This window comes from Stomoxys calcitrans, chromosome 1 (assembly GCF_963082655.1).
Source record: "Stomoxys calcitrans chromosome 1, idStoCalc2.1, whole genome shotgun sequence".
In the NCBI taxonomy this organism is placed as follows: domain Eukaryota; kingdom Metazoa; phylum Arthropoda; class Insecta; order Diptera; family Muscidae; genus Stomoxys; species Stomoxys calcitrans.
Window position 1 is genome coordinate 246,178,550 of NC_081552.1, and position 16,447 is coordinate 246,194,996.

The 16,447-nt window shown below is 40.4% G+C and overlaps 2 protein-coding genes across 2 annotated transcripts in view; both read right to left on the reverse strand.

Moving 5' to 3' along the window:
- Positions 1–3,624: 3,624 nt before the first annotated feature.
- LOC106086944 (uncharacterized) overlaps positions 3,625–16,447 on the reverse strand; it is a 297,353-nt gene continuing 284,530 nt past the window's right edge. The window contains exon 3 of the mRNA XM_059362199.1: positions 3,625–11,102. Coding sequence (XP_059218182.1) covers positions 8,680–11,102 — 2,423 coding nt within the window. The 3' untranslated portion in view covers positions 3,625–8,679. The remainder of the gene's footprint in view (positions 11,103–16,447) is intronic.
- Positions 14,312–16,236, reverse strand: LOC106086945 (lipase 3). Its single transcript, XM_013251770.2, has 3 exons — positions 15,656–16,236; positions 14,840–15,562; positions 14,312–14,782 (listed from the first exon to the last, which is right to left on the reverse strand). The coding sequence occupies exons 1-3, from the start codon at positions 15,761–15,763 to the stop codon at positions 14,336–14,338; spliced, it is 1,278 nt and encodes a 425-aa protein (XP_013107224.1). The 5' UTR covers positions 15,764–16,236; the 3' UTR covers positions 14,312–14,335.

The window sequence follows — 16,447 nt, forward strand, 5'->3', positions numbered from 1 at the left end:
GAAATATTGCAATCAAGTGCTCATTTGTTAACCGATTCTCTCAAAATTTGGAAAGAAGAAATTTCTTACTGGTGAATTTCATAGAAATCGGTTCAGATTTAGATATAGCTCTCATACATATATATATATCGCCCGATTTTCACTTCTATGGTCACTGCAAGCTCATTTATTGACCAATCTTGCCAAAATTTTGTACAACGCTTTCCCCGATGACCACCACAATATGTAAGAAATTTGTTAAGAATCGGTTCAGATTTAGATATAGCTCCCATATATATGTTCGTCCGATTTGCAGTAATAATGCAAAAAATGATCATTTGTTAACCGATTGTCTAGAAATTTGGTAGGAAGGATTTCCTTATGACTATCGACATTTCTGGTGAATTTCATAGAAATCGGTTCAGATTGAGGTGTAGCTTTCACATATATATGTTCGTCAGATTTTGGCTAATTTTGCAATAATGTTGTCATTTTTCAACCGTTTTTATTACAGTTTGAATATATTTGCTCGAAATTTGATACGGATTGTTTAATGACCCATCTGACAACATCCGCCGAGGTCCATCAAAATTGGTTTAGAATTCGATATAGCTCCCACTTTATACCTATAGTACAGGTGTAGGGCATTATAAAGTCGGCACTGCCCGACTTTTGCCTTTCCTTACTGAGTTTTTTTGCTTTAGAGCCATGGTGAAACAATTAAAGGTGGTCTCATTTGCACAACAACAAGAGCAGAGAATATGAGAGAAAGAAGATAATAAGATATGAGAGAAAGAGAATGCAAACAACAATCTGACATCTTAATACCGTCAAACCCGGCTGGCTGTTAACAGCTGTTCGCGTGAGACCACCTTTTTAAATCCTTCTTGAGAGCACGCTCTAAACCAAGGCGGATTAAAAAAGGTGGTCTCACGCAAACAGCTGTTAACAGCCAGCCAGGTTTGACGGTATTAAGATGTCAGATTGTTGTAGTCGGTTCTCCAACCTCGCCTTTATTTCACGTCGAAACAATTAAAGTTGGTCTCATTTGTACAACAACCACAAATCATATGGTGCAATCCGCCATGTTGTCATAAAGCTGATCGCCGTTTTGCCAACACACACAAACAAAACTCTGTGCGTGTGTGTATACATGGGCGTTCTTGAGCAGCGAAAGAATACAACAACAAAGAGAATGCAAACAAAGATCTGTCAACTTAATACCGTCAAACCTGGCCGCCTGTTAGCAGCCGTGAGACCACCTTTATTTAAACCTTAGCCTTTTATTGCGGTACTACCTTAGGTTACTTTGCCTTTCATTTTGAGTTAAAGCACCACAATACCCAAACAAAATATATCATGTTAAAAGAAAAGTACCTACCTTAATTAAAATACCTTCTTCCTCTCTTCCCATTTTTTATACATAAGAAACAAATAATTATATATATATATATAAATAACAAAAACAACATACTTATTTACATTGAAAAAGAAAAACACATCCATGTAAACATGTATGCAGACATACATACACTTGAGAAAAATTTATCTTTAAGGATTCTATCGAATAAACCGAAACCTAGTGTAAGTTTGAGTGAGAAAACTAAAAATATTCGATATACATAATGCAATTATTATGAAACTACTAAAGCAATTTATTAAATATTCATACAAAAAATAGAATGAAAAAGTGTTGTTTTTATTTGTAAGGGAAACCAATTAACAACAAGTAAAAAGACGTTAATCAGGACCGATTTGGGCCAAGTTTCAGACAAATATCGAAGAGCCTAACACAACTCACTGTCCCAAATTTCGGCGACATCGGACAATAAAAGCGCCTTTTATGGGTCCAAAACCTTAAACCTATATGGCGGCTATATGCAAATCTTGATCGATCTAGGCCAAATTACAGAAATATGTCGAGAGGCTTAACTCAACTCACTGTCCCAAATTTCGGCGACATCGGTCAATAAATGCGCCTTTTATAGCCCGAAAACCGTAAATCGAGAGATCGGTCTATATGGCAGGTGTATCCAAATCTGGACCGATCTGAGCCAAATTAAAGAAGAATGTTGAAGGGCTTAACACAACTCGCTGTCCCAAATTTCGGCGAATTCGAACAATAAATGGACCTTTTATGGGCTCAAAACCTTAAATCGAGAAATCGATTTATGTGGCAGCTATATCCAAATCTGAACCGATCTGGGCCAAATTGAAGACGGATGTTGAAGTGCCTAACACAACTCACTGTCCCAAATTTCAGCGAATTCGAACAATAAATGCGCCTTTTATGGGCTCAAAACCGTAAATCGAGAGATCGGTCTATATGGCAGCTATATCCAAATCTGGACCGATCTGGGCCAAATTGAAGACGGATGTCGAATGGCCTAACACAACTCACTGTCCAAATTTTTGTCGAAATCGAACAATAAATGCGCTTTTTATGCCCCCAAAACCTTAAATCGAGAGATCGGTCTATATGGCAGCTATATCCAAATCTGGACCGATCTGAGCCAAATTAAAGAAGAATGTTGAAGGGCCAAACACAACTCACTGTCCCAAATTTCAGAGACATCGGACAATAAATGCGCCTTTTATGGACCCAAAACCTTAAATCGAGAAATCGGTTTATGTGGCAGCTATATCCAAATATGAACCGATCTGGGCCAAATTGAAGACGGATGTTGGAGAGCCAAACACAACTCACTGTCCGAAATTTCGGCGAAATCGAACAATAAATGCTCTTTTTATGCCCCCAAAACCTTAAATCGAGAGATCGGTCTGTAAGGCAGCTATATCCGAATCTTAACCGATCTTGGCCAAATTAAAGAAAGATGACGAGTGGCTTAACTTAACTCAATGTCCCAAATTTCGGCGACATCGGACAATATATGCGCCTTTTATGGACCCAAAGCCTCAAATCGAGAGATCGGTCTATATGGCAGCTATATTCAAATCTGGACCGATCTGGGCCAAGTTAAAGATAGATGTCGATTGGCCTAACACAACTAATACAAAAGGCGCATTTATTGTCCGATGTTGCCGAAATTTGGGACAGTGAGTTGTGTTGGGCCCTTCGACATTCTTCTTCAATTTGGGTCAGATCCGTCCAGATTTGGACATTGCTGCCATATAGACCGATCTTTCGATTTAAGGCGCATTTATTGTCCGATTTTGCTGAAATTTGGGACAGTGAGTTGTGTTAGGCCCTTCAACATCCCTCTTCGAGTTGGTCTAGATCTGTTCGATCTCTCGATTTAACGTCTTGGCCCTATAAAAGTCGAATTTATTATCCAATTTCGCTGAAATTTTACACAGTGACTTATGTAAGGCTTTTCAACATCCCTGGCGTATATGGTTCAGATCGGTCTAAATTTGTATGTACCTACCAGAAAGACCAATATTTTGTTCTACAAAATTGAACAGTGACTTGTATTTATTAGACCACTCGATGTCCGTGACGAATTTGGTCCAAATCTGACCATATTTCGATATATGTAGCTGCATTTCTCACCGGATTATATCGAAAGCTGGTTAACCTTTATACCCGAGGTGGTGGGTATCCAAAGTTCGCCACGGCCGAACTTAATGCCTTTTTACCTGTTTTCAATTTTCCATGTTGAAGTTAAATAAAACATGCTCAACTATTATTTTTTATATTGAATTTCTTTATTTAAACGTTGTTTTTATGTTTAATTATGACTTATTTATTTCGTGTGGTTCGAGTGTGTTTGTTTTTTGTGTGTTTTTTTCCCCATTTTATTTGAATCTGAGGTAACAATTAATTTTTTAGTTTTTTCGCTTAATGTTTTCAGTTTTTTTTATATATCAACATAAATACAAAAATTGTGTGTTATCAATCCTAAACTCTAAGCGTTATTACATGGGTTTCTTTTAAATTTAATTATAAATTGGGTAACTACAATACTAAGCGACTCGATCGATTGCTATGCAAAACATGAACTGAAGAATATACAATATTTTATGTTATTTTTTCTTTGTTTTCTTAAAACTACAAAATTACAAATAGAAAACTGATTGATTGGTATGTTTAAGTCTGGGTGTGTGTGTGTAAACTATTTGAATGAATTTTTAATAAAATCTTACATTTGTAGTTTTTGTGAATAAATTTAATTCATAAATTCGAGTTTCGAGTGAAGAATATTGAAAACGTTTTCTAATTTCTATTAATTCAATTGCATGGTTTTTTCTATTTCTACTGTCAGTATGGGCAATTATGAAATTTTTATAAAATTTCAAATTGTTCGCCGTAGCTAACTGTTACGTAGGTACCCATATCATTTTCCAAGAGTTTAAAATGGATTTGATAAATATATTAAATTATAATATTTCATTCTCAATTTTTTAGACATTTTTGAAATTACGTATTTTTGCAAAAGGGGTATGAAGCAGACTGAATATATGAACGCACTTCTCATGCTCCGAAATACAATAGGAGTGTTACTATGTAGGCTGAAAAATGCTTAATTTTCATTATTTTAACAAATTAGCCTTGACTGTAATATTTTTTGTCCTGGATGACAAAAGAAGTATGTAAATTCTATGAATAACATGCCATGTAAGCGTGGCATAGTAGCCGTGTAAACAACGCCGTGTAAACATGATATTGGTTTTACACGGCTGCTATGCCATGTAAACATGGCATAGAACCCAAGATATATTGACACAGGTAGTGTATTCTTTCTCGCAAAGTGCACTATCTGTCGAAGATTTTTGGTTGTGTGTGTGCACTGTAGTTAAGAACCATAACACAAACAAAAAAAAAATGGCGCGAACTAGTGACATACTCATCACTGATTTTGACCGATAGCGCACTCAACATTTTGTAGTTGGGCAACTGCCGCTACCTGTAAATGAATATATCTTGATAGAACCTCACAAATGTCGCCAGTATTGAGCTGAGTATGCACCTCTACCGAAAGTTTCATTTGCAACCAAGACATCTATGTCTCCACTGAAAAATAGTTGTGTAGACTACAAGATGGCGACAAACATGGATTTATTTTTATGTTGGGAATCCACCACTATGGATTCTGCCAAAATATATTAAGTTATAGACCAAATTGGACCTTACTTGGCTCCATTGTTGGGAGTCATAACAGAATATTGGGCAATGTGCAAAATTTCAGCCAAATCGAATGAAAATTGATGCTTTCATGGGCTCAAGAAGTCAAATCGAGAGATCGGTTTATATGGGAGCTATATCAGGTTCTGGAGCGATTTAGACCGTACTTAGCACAGTTGTTGGAAATCATAAGAGAACACTATGTGCAATTTTAGCCAAATCGGACAAAAAATGTGGCTTCCATGGGCTCAAGAAGACAAATTGGGAAATCGGTTTATATGGGAGCTATATCAGGTTATAGACCGATTTCGACCGTACTTGGTACAGTTGTTGGAAGTCATTCAACAGAATACTTCATGCAATAATTCCGGCTTGTAACGGCTCAAGAAGTCAAATCAGCAGATCCGCGTATATGGCAGCCATATCAGGTTATAGACCGATCTAGACCGTACTTGGCACAGTTGTTAGAAGTCATAACATAACACTACGAGCAAAATTTCCAAATCGGACAAAAATTGTGGCTTCCTTGGGCTCAAGAAGTCAAATCGGGAGATCGATTTATATGGGAGCTATATTCAAATCTGAAACGATATGGCCCATTTGCAATCCTCAACGACCTACATCAATATAAAGTATTTGTGAAAATTTTCAAGCGGCTAGCTCTACGCGTTCGACCGCTATCGTGATTTCGACAGACGGATGGACGGACATGGCTCGTTCGAATAAATATTTCGAGGTATTACAAACGGAATGACAAGATTAGGATACTGCCATCCTATGGTGGTGGATATAATTAACTAACGCAAAAGTCAAAGAGAAAAACTTAGATTCGAGAGTATGGTCCAGTTAGTCAATTTAGGCCTCTACAAAACTAAAGAATAACAAATAAGAGCGTGCTAAGTTCGGCCGGGCCGAATCTTGGGTACCCACCACCATGGAATGCGCTAAAAATGTACCCTTATTAACTCAGTTTGTAATTGATCTCAAGAAGTCATATCGGTACATTGGTACGAAGGAGGGCCTATATCACCATATTGACCGATTTGGATAAAACCTGGCGCTGATGTTTTAAGTCATAAGATAGGGTTTTGGGCTAAATTTGAGCCGAATCAGGTGAAAACTTAGGTTTCTAAGGGCTGAAGAAGTCATGTCCGGGGATCGGTTTCTATGGGGGCTGTATCTGTTTATAAACCGATTCGGATCATACCTGGCAGGGATGTTAAAAGTAATAACTCAAGTCTTTGTTCAAAATTTTAGACAAATCGGATGAAAATACAGGCTTCTAATGGCTCAAGAAGTCAAATCCGGTGATCGGTTTATATGGGGGCTATATCTGTATATAGACCGATTAGTATCATACTTGACATGGCTGTTGGAAGTCATAACGAAAGTCTTTGTTCCAAATTTTAGCCAAATCGGATGAAAATTGAGGCTTTTAGGGGCTCAAGAAGTCAAATGCGGGGATCGGTTTATATGGAGGCTATATCTGTTTGTAGACCGATTCGAATCATACTTGGCAGTGATGTTGGAAGTCATTACTCAAGTCCTTGTTCCAAATTTTAGCCAAATAAGATGAAAATTGAGGCTTTTAGGGGCTCAAGAAGTCAAATCGGGGGATCGGTTTATATGGGGGCTATATATATTTATCGACCGATTCGGATCATACTTGGCATGGATGTTGGAAGTCATAACGAAAGTCTTTGTTCCAAATTTTAGCCAAATCGGATGCAAATTGAGGCTTTTAGGGGCTCAAGAAGTCAAATCGGGGGATCGGTTTACATGGGGGGTATATATATTTATCGACCGATTCGGATCATACTTGGCAGTGATGTTGGAAGTCATAACGAAAGTCTTTGTTCCAAATTTTAGCCAAATCAGATGAAAATTGAGGCTTTTAGGGGCTCAAGAAGTCAAATCGGGGATCGGTTTAAATGGGGCTTTATATATTTATCGACTGATTCGGATCATACTTGTCATGGCTGTTGAAAGTCATAACGAAAGTCTTTGTTCCAAATTTTAGCCGAATCAGATGAAAATTGAGGCTTTTAGGGGCTCAAGAAGTCAAATCCGGGGATCGGTTTATATGGGGGCTATATATATTTATCGACCGATTCGGATCATACTTGGCATGGATGTTGGAAGCCATTACTCAAGTCCTTGTTCCAAATTTTAGCCAAATCGGATGAAAATTGAGGCTTTTAGGGGCTCAAGAAGTCAAATCTGGGGATCGGTTTATATGGGGGCTATATATATTTATCGACCGATTCGGATCATACTTGGCATGGATGTTGGAAGTCATTACTCAAGTCCTTGTTCCAAATTTTAGCCAAATCGGATGAAAATTGAGGCTTTTAGGGGCTCAAGAAGCCAAATCCGGGGATCGGTTTATATGGGGGCTATATATATTTATCGACCGATTCGAATCATACTTGGTATGGATGTTGGAAGTCACAACGAAAGTCTTTGTTCCAAATTTTAGCCGAATCAGATGAAAATTGAGGCTTTTAGAGGCTCAAGAAGTCAAATCGGGGGTTCGGTTTATATGGGTGCTATATATATTTATCGACCGATTCGGATCATACTTGGCATGGATGTTGGAAGTCATAACGAAAGTCTTTATTCCAAATTTCAGCCAAACCGGATTAAAATTGAGGCTTTTAGAGGCTCAAGAAGTCAAATCGGGGGTTCGGTTTATATGGGGGCTATATATATTTATCGACCGATTCGAATCATACTTGGTATGGATGTTGGAAGTCATAACGAAAGTCTTTATTCCAAATTTTAGCCAAATCGGATAAGAATTGCGCCCTCTAGAGGCTCAAGAAGTAAAATAGGGAGATCGGTTTATATGGAAGCTGTATCAGGCTATAGACCGATTCGGGCCATATTTAATACGTATGTTGAAGGTTATGGGAAAAGCAGTTGTTCAAAAATTTCAGCCAAATTGCATAATAATTACGCTTTCTAGAGGCTCAAGAAGTCAAGATGAAGTCCTCAAAGACAAATTTGACTAAAAAATTCTGTGTTGTTCATGGACCTAACGGGATTCTCAAAAACACGCTCTTTGTATATCTCAGATCTGTTCAGGTTTATACTCTCCGGGCAGCAGCATTTTTCGCTGCTGCCGATATAACTGGGTCACGGTTTTGTTACCCTTTTTAAAGGAAAATGATGTGGGTTCTGTTCTACATAGAGCAAGCTGACTAATTTAGGCCTTACCTACAATCCATATACAAATAAGCAACATTTTGATGTAACAAAATAAAATCCTTAACACTTGATTTATATACAAAAGTTACAAAAATTGGTTATGTTTTTGTTTAGAGAAGAGTATTCTTAGCTTCAATTAAAGCATGCAACTCTTTACACGGTAATGTGGAGTTGCAAACTGCAATTGACATTCTAATGTTAGACAGAGAGTAAGTAGTACGGGGGGGTATATAATTGGTATTGGTATTGGCTAGGCTTGCAGAACTGTCATGAATTGCCTTTGTTTTTTCAAATTTTGCCCTTTGACTTTTGATAAAAGTCACGCTTCAGGCTACTGGTCTCTGTAAAGGATCCCTACCTTTTCTCATGGCCATAACCTCGTTCGTATCCTAAAGCCTTTGGCTTTACAAATAACCATGGCCAGCCACTTCGGCTGGTATGTAACCCTGACGACCATCACGTGTCCTAACATAGAACCATTGACGATGATCTTTGGTCTCGCGGCATTCGCACAGCGTTACGATATCACCTTTTTGCAATGACAACCCATCACCCGTTGAATAGTCTGTGGTTATGGCCACCAATGTCTGTCGCTGACCGCAATGGGCCGAGGAGCGGCGTATGGCGTTCAATATGGAGCGCGGGGCCACGGTGGTGGCTGTGGCCATCATGGCCGCCGCATTGATGTGATGCAAAGATGTTGTTGTGGTTGTTGTCGTTGATGGCGATGATTGGTGGTGGTGATGGTGATGATGCTGCTGCTGATGATAATGAAGTTTGGAGTTTTGCTGTTGCTGGCCATAAGGGGAGGAGATACTTATGTTACTGGTGGTAGTCCCGTTGTTGTGCAACACAGTTGGATTTTTGAGGTTGTTGCAATTATTGACCACAGCAGTGGCTGTCACTGTACCGCCATTCTGTGTCATGTTCATATCTTTGGGATGCAAATGTTGGCCATTGTGGCCATTGGTGATGAAGGTGCGCGTTATGTAGGTCTTTTGAGCAGGCAGGTGATGGATATGTTGTTTCTGCATGGATTTCTGTTGCTGTTGCAGTGTCACATACTCATCGTTGAGCTGGGCAGTGGCCTTGCTGGCAGTCGAAGTGCCCGAAGCGGCCGACGAATGCTGGCGTATGATCTTCAACTGGGCATAGGAGGTCTTCTCCGAGAGCTTGGGCTGCGAGGCTGCTCTCAGATAGAGTTTATCCACCTGCTGTTCGCCATAGATGGAGGAGCTGTTGCCGTTGAGGCAATCGGTGTTTTCAGTGTTCACCGAAATAACTGTGACCGTGTCATTGTCGGTCAGAGTACTCTTGAGATGGGGTGTTCGAGCACCCTCACTGCGGCTGCGTGTGCCCACCCTTAGATGGATTTCCTTCTCGGAGTCGGTCATATTGCCACAGGGCTTGGGAAAGACATCGCCTATGGTCTCCCAGCAGGCCTTTGACTTGCCGGACGTTGTTGTGGAGGCTGCATGTTCACCTTTGCCACTTGCTGCCTCCCTTCTGGCCTCGGCGGGCAGTATGCCCAGAGGCAGGCAGGTGGTGTAATTAACATAGCCCTCCTCGGCATGTGGCGTCTGCACATATAGCCAGTTTTGGTTTTTGAACACCGCATTAATGACCATGCCCAGAGGCAGGGAAATTTCAGTTTGATAGCCTCCCGGTCGTGTTTGGTAGAGTATGCATGAGGTAGACAAGACCATGGGTATGTTGGCCGGCGAGGCCAATGAACACTTGGTGAGAAATTCATCCACATTTTTTATGTCATAACCGAATTTGGGTGGTCGATTTCTTTCCCGACGCTTGCGATGACGATGTCTGCGGGAATTTCCCTCTGAGGCTGCTATAAGACTAGGTTCGGAATAGGATCCCGATTTTAGAGAGGCCTTTGTCGTAGCCGCCGAAGACTCCTTCTTAAGGCCCCCCGCTGCTCCATTCATTTGTGAGGCCTGTGTCTCAGCCCTGAACTGGGCCATCTTGGCCGCCAATTTTTTGCGTATCTCATTGCGTTTCTTGACCAAGGCCAAGGCCTCCGTGGAACCGCCAAAGCCATCGGGCAAACGCTGTGGCGTACAGACGAACAACAAATCTTTGGAAGGTGGCTTTGTGCCGTTCTCATCCTTGTGATATTCCAGCAGATTTTGATTGCTAAAGAATTTCTGGGAGCCCAGAGCGGTGGAGGCATTTGTGTAGCTGGTCGGTGTGGTGGCATAGCCATTGAGCGGTTCCGCATTCTCGTTGCTGCTCTTCTTCAGGCGATACTTCTTCTTTTCTCCCAAGGCGTTTGTATGACTTACCTCGAGATTGTTGAGTAGCTTGCCATTCACTTGATTGTTGTTGGTGTTGGCTTTGTGCGAATCGTTGGAATTGCTGTTATTGGAGTCCTTGGCGTTGCTCTTGGAATCGTCTGGCTGTGGTGTTTGCTGCTGCTGTTGCTCACGTAAAACCCATGTAAGTGATATCCTTGGCCTTCGTATGCTTAAATTTTGACCCATTTCCTGCTGCTGCTTTGTAGTTGGTAATCTTTGGTTTTCTACGTTGTCTTGGCTATTTGCTGTTATTGGTCGAGGTGTTGTTGTTGTTAGCTGTTGCAGTTGGCCAACGCCATTCAGTCTATGAGTTGATATTTTTGGTGTTCTATGCGTCGGGCGTTGCTGCTGTTGTTCTGGATATCTTTGATATGGGATTTCAATGCTGTCCGAAGATGAATCATTTTGTTGCGCTTCGGGTGGTGTATCGGTGAAGCTGCCCACTGTGGAGTCGCTTGTCTGCTGCTGCAGTAGAATCAAGGAACAGGCATTCAACAAGTCGGGACAATAGGCATCTGTGGGCAGCAAAGAAAATGAGAAAAGAAGGGACATTTTGTAAATTAAACTTTTAAAGTGGCTGGAAAAACTTTACTCATTAAGTTAAGATCTGAAATGAAATGATAATTTGGAGAATATAACGCTGAATTGTCATGATTGGTCAGTATATATCCATTTGGCGGGTTTTGGACGGCCCCCCAGGCACCAGACTACAACAATAGAAACCATGTTTTGTTTTTGGTGACCTTTTTGATTCTACGGAAAAAACAACAAACCGAGTCCCATATAAAGGGTGATTTTTTTGAGGTTAGGATTTTCATGCATTAGTATTTGACAGATCACGTGGGATTTCAGACATGGTGTCAAAGAGAAAGATGCTCAGTATGCTTTGACATTTCATCATGAATAGACTTACTAACGAGCAACGCTTGCAAATCATTGAATTTTATTACCAAAATCAGTGTTCGGTTCGAAATGTGTTCAAATTTTGACAAATTTTGTTCAGCGATGAGGCTCATTTCTGGTTGAATGGCTACGTAAATAAGCAAAATTGCCGCATTTGGAGTGAAGAGCAACCAGAAGCCGTTCAAGAACTGCCCATGCATCCCGAAAAATGCACTGTTTGGTGTGGTTTGTACGCTGGTGGAATCATTGGACCGTATTTTTTCAAAGATGCTGTTGGACGCAACGTTACGGTGAATGAACACATTTCGAACCGAACACTGATTTTGGTAATAAAATTCAATGATTTGCAAGCGTTGCTCGTTAGTAAGTCTATTCATGATGAAATGTCAAAGCATACTGAGCATCTTTCTCTTTGACACCATGTCTGAAATCCCACGTGATCTGTCAAATACTAATGCATGAAAATCCTAACCTCAAAAAAATCATCCTTTAGTTGTCATATAGACCGATCCGCCGATTTGGGATCTTAGGCTCATAAAAGCCACATTTATTAACCGATTTTGCTGAAATTTGGGACAGTGAGTTATATTAAGCCCTTCGACATCTTACTTCAATTTGGTCCAGATCGGTACAGATTTAGATATAGCTGTCATATAGACCAATCTCTCGATTTAATGATTTGGGCCCTTTAAAAGCGCATTTAGTGTCCAATGTCGCCGAAATTTAGGACAGTTTGTTGTGTTGGGCCCTTCGATATTCTTCTTCAATTTAGCTTAGATCGGTCCAGATTTAGATATAGCTGCCAATAGACCGATCTCTCGATTTAAGGTTTTGGTCCCATAAAAGGCGCATTTATTGTCCGATGTCGCCGAAATTTGGGACATTGATTTAAGTTAAGTCCTTCGACATCTTTCTTTAATTTGGCTCAGATCGTTTCAGATTTGGATATAGCAGTCATGCAGACCTATCCGCCGATTTGGGGTCTTAGGCCCATAAAAGCCGCATTTATTAACCGATTTTGCTGAAATTTCGGACAGTAAGTTATATTAGGCCCTTCGACATTTTACTTCAATTTGGTCCAGATCGGTACAGATTTGGATATAGCTGCCATATAGACCGATCCGCCGATTTGGGGTCTTAGGCCCATAAAAGCCACATTTATTAAGCGATTTTGCCGAAATTTCGGACAGTGAGTTATATTAGGCCCTTCGACATCTTACTTCAATTTGGTCCAAATCGGTGCAGATTTAGATAAAGCTGCCATATAGACCGATCTCCCGATTTAAGGTTTTGAGCCCATAAAAGGCGCATTTATAGTCCGATGTAGCCTAAATTTGGGACAGTGAGTTAAGTTAAGCCCCTCCACATATTTCTATACGACATTTGCGTCGTATATGGTTACGATCGGTTTATTTTTAGATATAGCTACTAAAAAGATCAATATTTTGTTATACACAATTGAACATTGACTTGTTCTTATTAGTATTTGGTCCAAATCGGAACATATTTCAATATAGCTGCTATGGGGCACAAAGTATGATTTTTTCACTGGATTTTGGTGAAAGGTGGTTTACATATATACCCGAGGTGGTGGGTATCCAAAGTTCGGCCTGGCCGAACTTAACGCGCATTTACTTGTTTCTTAATACCATATGTATCTCCCTAGAACAATTTGTTTATCTACTATCAATACCCTTTATTTGTGCCTCATATAGCCATAATTGGCAAATATTCTCAAATATTCGTACTCTACTCTCAAATACCTTTCATTTGAGTCCCATATTGTCCCGATCGGCCTACTTTTATTTTTGGGTTGTGCTTTTGGGGTAAGGGGGAGAGGTCCCTTACGATATCAATGAATTCTATAGCTTATTGCTGCTTTCAAACCATATTCATAAGCTATTCCCTAATACCTTTGATTTGAGACCCATATTGTCATTATCTCCTAATATGCCTATTTGAGGGTGTTTTGGGGTCGGGGCGGCCCCTAAGTATCTGGACCCATTTTTTAATATTAAGTTTATCCTCTTCTCTCGAATAACTTTTATTTGAGTCCCATATTGTCCCGATCGGCCCACTTTTATTTTTGGGTGGTGCTTTTGGGTTAGGGGGAGAGTCTGCCCCCCTTCCGATAACATCCAATTATATAGTCTTTAGCTCCTTCCAGGCCATATTCGTAATCTACTCCCGAATACCTTTCATTTGAGTTCCATATTGTCCCGATCGGCCCACTAATATTTTTGGGTGGTGCTTTTGGGTAAGGGGGAGAGTCTGCCCCCCTTCCGATAACATCCAATTATATAGTCTTTAGCTCCTTGCAGACCATATTCGTAATCTACTCCCTAATACCTTTCATTTGAGTCCCATATTGTCATTATCGCCCAATATGCCTATTTGAGGGTGTTTTGGGGTCGGGGCGGCCCCCTAATTATCTGGATCCAATTTTTAATATCAAATTTGTCCCCTACTCTCGAATACCTTTCATTTGAGTCCCATATTGTCCCGATCGGCCCACTTTTATTTTTGGGTTGTGCTTTTGGGGTAAGGGGGAGGGTCTGCCCCCCCTTCCGATATCATCCAATTATATAATCTTTTTCTCTTTCCAGACCATATTCGTAATCTACTCACGAATACCTTTCATTTGAGTCCCATATTGGACCGATCGGCCCACTTTTATTTTTGGGTGGTGCTATGGGGAGGGTCCGCTCACCTTCCAGACACAATCTGTGAAAATTTCAAGAAAATCGGTTCAGCCATTTTCGAGTCTATTTGGAAAAAGAAACAAACAGACAGATGAACAGATAAACAAACACACTTTGAGTTTTATATGATAGATTTTTTGTTTTTATTTTTCGTCAAACGGTTTATCTATAAAATAATTACACAAACTACCATTGAACGGCCTTCCTTCGTATTTTTGCATTTTATCTAGGACACAATCGTTGACAACGGTCTTAACATTTTCCGCTAGGATAAAATCAAAATGATTGTATTTGGTTAAATTGACGCGATGCGGTATCACCTGATCGCCCATGATTTGCGACAAGTGTTGGACATCTTTTACAGTGGCCAAATAATCATTCTCACTGAAATACAACTCGGCGGGAGTCTGAAGTTTGATATTTTCCAGCTCATAGGGTGGAGGAAACGATTGGCCATAGCGTCGCATATTCTCTTCGGGACCGAAATCAAAGGCCTGGAATTTACAGGAGGCTGTGAGTTGGAAGAAATGCAATGATAAACGTGGTGATGAACCCGCTGGATTGGTGGCAAAGAACTCGGGTAATACGGTCTGAAACAAATGAGGAGAATTTAGAAGGCACACAAAAGTTGTTCGAGATTGACTTACTTTGTTTATATAGGGAGATCCCCGGCCAGCAGTCGATTGTAAGGCATTAATGCATAAGGGTACAAATGAGCTCTGGCGGCATAGACCTGGACCCACAGTATTTATTAGCTCACCAAATGCATTGGTCGAAATTGAACCGTACAAAGTGGCCAAGGCACTGGGTCTCCCCAGGAAGGGAGCCAGCAATGTAGGTAATAGGGAACGCACATGACACAGAAATACTCCTGGGCCCAACATGTGGGAGGATCTTATTTTTGCACTGTATTCAGGTTTACTGGATAGCAAAATCATAAATATTCTCGTTCCCTGAGAAAATCCTATATAGTGTAAGGATTTGTCACCTGTATGTTTTAGTATATAGTCAATTTTGGCAGGCATATCTCTCTGACCAATCTCGTCCCAGGAATAATCTCTAAATTCACTTGAGGATGGTGAAAGGGTGGTGTGATTGCGCGAGTAAATATTTCCACGAACATTACCCAGCCACACATCGAAGCCGCCATCGGCCAACATAAAGGGTAGACCGTCGTTGGGCCCATTAAGCACCCACATATCGGAAGAGCTTTGGGTGCCATGCATTAGCAACACAGCAGGCCTGCTATCCACTTTGCGGCTCTCCATGCGATGAGAGTTGGGTATGCGAAACATGGTCAAGAGATAGCCATCACTGGTAGTCACCACATGATTTTCGCAAGGATAGCCATGTTGGGTTATGCGATCACACTGGAAGACCCAAGACAAAAACAAATTAATTTTATTCAAATGGTACACATGTGTGTGTGTGTGTTTGAAGGGCATATTTGTTTATTTACTTACCGTTGTGGTCAAGGCCAAGGTGTTGGGGTTAATAGCCAACAGTGCCACCAATATCACTGCCAATGCAAGAAGCAAATGCATTTTCTTGAAATTGTAATTCAGGCCCATATTCACGTTAGAGGCCTTTCCTGAACGTGATCTGAAATTTGTTTGGTTTTTTCCGTTGCTTTGCTTTGCGTCAAACTCAGTGACTTTTCATTCAATCTCTATGGCAGTTAAAACAGTTTTGTTTTGGCCATGCTTTGCTCTGGCCCCACAATGCAGCCACCATAGGCCATAAAGCTGCCATCAAACACTAAATTGGAGACCAACCGGTTTCTTATTTTCTTGGGTACGAAAACGTTTAAAAACTACTTCCGATTCCAATACAAATTAGTTTGCAGGAGAGCACAACACCAAGCTGCTTCATGAGAGTCGTAAAAAGAGACTGAGAGCAACTTGGCAAATGCAAGTAATAAAACGGGTAAGCTAGGCGTGTGTGTGTGTGTGTGTGTCTAGGTGTAAAATTGTTATTTTCGTCTCATTTGATCTGCAGCTGTCAAGCAATATGATGCTTATGCTCTCTGCCTCACATTCATTACATCTCAAATTTACGACTTCGAATATACACCCAAAAAAGAGATGAATCAGCGATTCTAGTTAGAGACTAAACCTTGATGTTTGTAGTTAATACCAACGTTTATTTGCATATTTGTTTTATGCATAGCAAGGGATTCCGCAAATAAGATGACCAGATGATTATTTTTGCACTCTCGACATGCAAAACACATGGCACTAGCTGTGTTTTCATTT

Excerpts from the sequence above, each read along its gene's own strand:
- LOC106086945 (XM_013251770.2), bottom strand. The coding sequence starts at position 15,763 with ATGGGCCTGAATTACAATTTCAAGAAAATGCATTTGCTTCTTGCATTG. Across the intron at positions 15,563-15,655 it reads CCTTGGCCTTGACCACAACG|TGTGATCGCATAACCCAACA; the intron begins GTAAGTAAATAA and ends TGGGTCTTCCAG. Across the intron at positions 14,783-14,839 it reads GATCTCCCTATATAAACAAA|ACCGTATTACCCGAGTTCTT; the intron begins GTAAGTCAATCT and ends CATTTGTTTCAG.